This window comes from Octopus bimaculoides, chromosome 1, assembly GCF_001194135.2.
Source record: "Octopus bimaculoides isolate UCB-OBI-ISO-001 chromosome 1, ASM119413v2, whole genome shotgun sequence".
In the NCBI taxonomy this organism is placed as follows: domain Eukaryota; kingdom Metazoa; phylum Mollusca; class Cephalopoda; order Octopoda; family Octopodidae; genus Octopus; species Octopus bimaculoides.
In genome coordinates, this window is record NC_068981.1 from 115,575,746 (window position 1) to 115,578,372 (window position 2,627).

The 2,627-nt window shown below is 31.1% G+C and overlaps 1 protein-coding gene across 1 annotated transcript in view; it reads left to right on the forward strand.

Moving 5' to 3' along the window:
- LOC106876867 (A disintegrin and metalloproteinase with thrombospondin motifs 16) overlaps positions 1-2,627 on the forward strand; it is a 346,691-nt gene that overhangs the window by 336,896 nt on the left and 7,168 nt on the right. The window contains exon 21 of the mRNA XM_014925608.2: positions 962-1,150. Coding sequence (XP_014781094.1) covers positions 962-1,150 — 189 coding nt within the window. The remainder of the gene's footprint in view (positions 1-961; positions 1,151-2,627) is intronic.

Consider the following 2,627-nt stretch of genomic DNA (forward strand, 5'->3'; position numbering starts at 1 on the left):
TATATATATATATATATATATATATATATGTATGTATATGTGTATATACATACATACATACATACAGATAGATAGATAGACAGACAGACATGAACACACAAACGGCTAGATTGATATAGACATCTATAACTCATTGTCAGAGAAAGGGAGAGAGACCGAGAAGGAGGGAGAGATAGGTGGGAATAGAGACCATACCTATATATTTCCCTTTTATCGTTCTACTCACACAACTCATGCTACAATAAATTAAATTGACTGAGCATGTAACACGTGTAACTCTCTGATCTCAATGTCTGGAGTTTGATATGTTCTTTCCATTTTTTGTAATATTTTAATATTTTATGTTTCTAATATACTGAGATGTTGCACTGTATATACATACATATGTATGTGTGTGTGTGTGTATATATATATATATATATATATATATATATATATATATATATATATATATATATATATATATATATATATATATATATATATATTGTGTGTGTGTGTGTGTGTAGGTACTATTTTTGTGTATTGCTTGTTGTTGTGTATAAGTATGTGTCTGTGTATGTTTCTGTTCGTGTTTGTTTGCTTGCTTAGAGACAGAAAGCCTTAGGGAAGCTAATCCAGTAATTTGCCTTCATTGAACGATGACTTGATCTTTAGCAGTATCCAAGATGTCAGCAAGTTTTATGCAACAAAATAATATTTGTTACAAAATAAACGTCTTCGTGGAAGCGAGATAGGTCAATGTAAACCAGTTGGGTATACTATGACTACTTATTGTAACAATCCTGACACTATGAAAAGGAAAATGAAGATTCATAGAAACGAAACTATGTAGGCCGGCGCTCTGTTGCCATATCCACCGATATTTATATTTATTGTTATTGTTAATGAACCGAATTGCTACTTCTTTGTTATTGATCATGATAATTCAACTATTTGACGAATCTTGCATTTTCTAAAGTGTTCCAGAACATGTGGTGAAGGACAACGAAGAAGACATGTTGAATGCCGCATCGTTAATGTGAAACACACCAAAAGATTACAAAGCGATCAATGTCGACATTTACCGAAGCCTGAATCAATCGAGAGATGTACCCTAGAGAAACACTGTCCCGGAAGGTACTCATGGAAACTAACAGCATGGTCTGATGTAAGTTTAGCAAAGTTTTAGTAAATATTTTATCTATTCTTGACAGTTTCTTTTTAGAATTTCAATGAGTTCCTCACATAAGTATATCTAATTTATCTCAATTCTATCTAATTTGGCTATTTTGCGAGTTTATTGTAGTTTGGAAATCAAAACTTATGTGACTTTATTCATTTGTGAGTATTTACTGTTACATAAATGTATGCTGGACTAAACACTCTTTCTGTGTATCTAGCTGTAATTAAAGTTCAATATTCTATTTGTAGTTTTACGACAGCTAGTGTATTACAAAAAAAAAAATACCAGAATTATAAGTACATTCAACATAAACGGTATATTTTATAGATTTAACCTTGGCTATCCATTTAAATGTGCAAATTGTAAAGTAAACATGAAAGTTGTGAGCTTCCAGGCACACAAATGTGACACTTTCTCGTGAACTGATAACACAATCATAAGAAGCTATTGCAGCATGTTGCAGTATAGATCCCGAAACAATATTGGGTAGAAAAACCATTAGTTGACTACATTATCGTCTTTTATACAAACCACAAAAATCTAGATTTGCTATGAAGCTTTAATAATTGGAAAAAATTAACCAAAGTTGAACACACAGATATAGCATCCTAGTAAGAAATTTAGAACCGCTGTTTATAATTGAAAATTAGTTTGAGTTTATAGTTCAACAGATCTGAAATGTATGGCTAGAAAGATCTGACAAGTTAATAGTTTTATTAAACATTATCACTTGTAATGTGTAGTACTTCGATTGAATAGTGACTATAGGATGTTATTTATGTTGCAAAACTTTTGCAGTTAGCATTGACTCTTTTAATTCGCAAAACCTATCCGACAACAAAAATAAGTCTTTTCTCCTCTTGTAACTGTTTCTATCAATTCACTCGCTTGATGGTAATTGCTTTCCAGTGCTTCATACCCTGATCGAAAATTGCTTACTCATTCGATTTTAGCAACATTTCCGTACCTTCCAGAAACCTGAGAGGAATTTTGCTATAAGCCTTTCCAAGCGTATCTATTTACAAAATGTGATTTGTAACATTTAAAATCTAATGGTCCATCTTCAGCTCTGATAATTTTTATGTGCCTAGTAGTTTCGTTCAGCTCTGCGCTTCAAACAATAATTTAAGTGAGAATTTATGTATGTAATTTCAATGCCTAAAATAAAATTTTCCCGTTGCTTGATTACTGCAGTTATTCTTTGAAGTTCTTCGTAAAGAGGCACTGCCAAATACTTGAATGAGAGAGCGGAATCTACAGAAACCTAGAATACGATATCTTTTTCATAAATGTTATCTGTGCATTTTAAAGAAACATTCTTACCATAAGTTATTCCCCTTGTGCTCTCGTCATTTTTCAAACTCTCATTTGTTAATATGAATATAGTTTATGTCATTATATATGTTTGCGTGTGTATATATATATATATATATATATATATATATATATATATATATATATA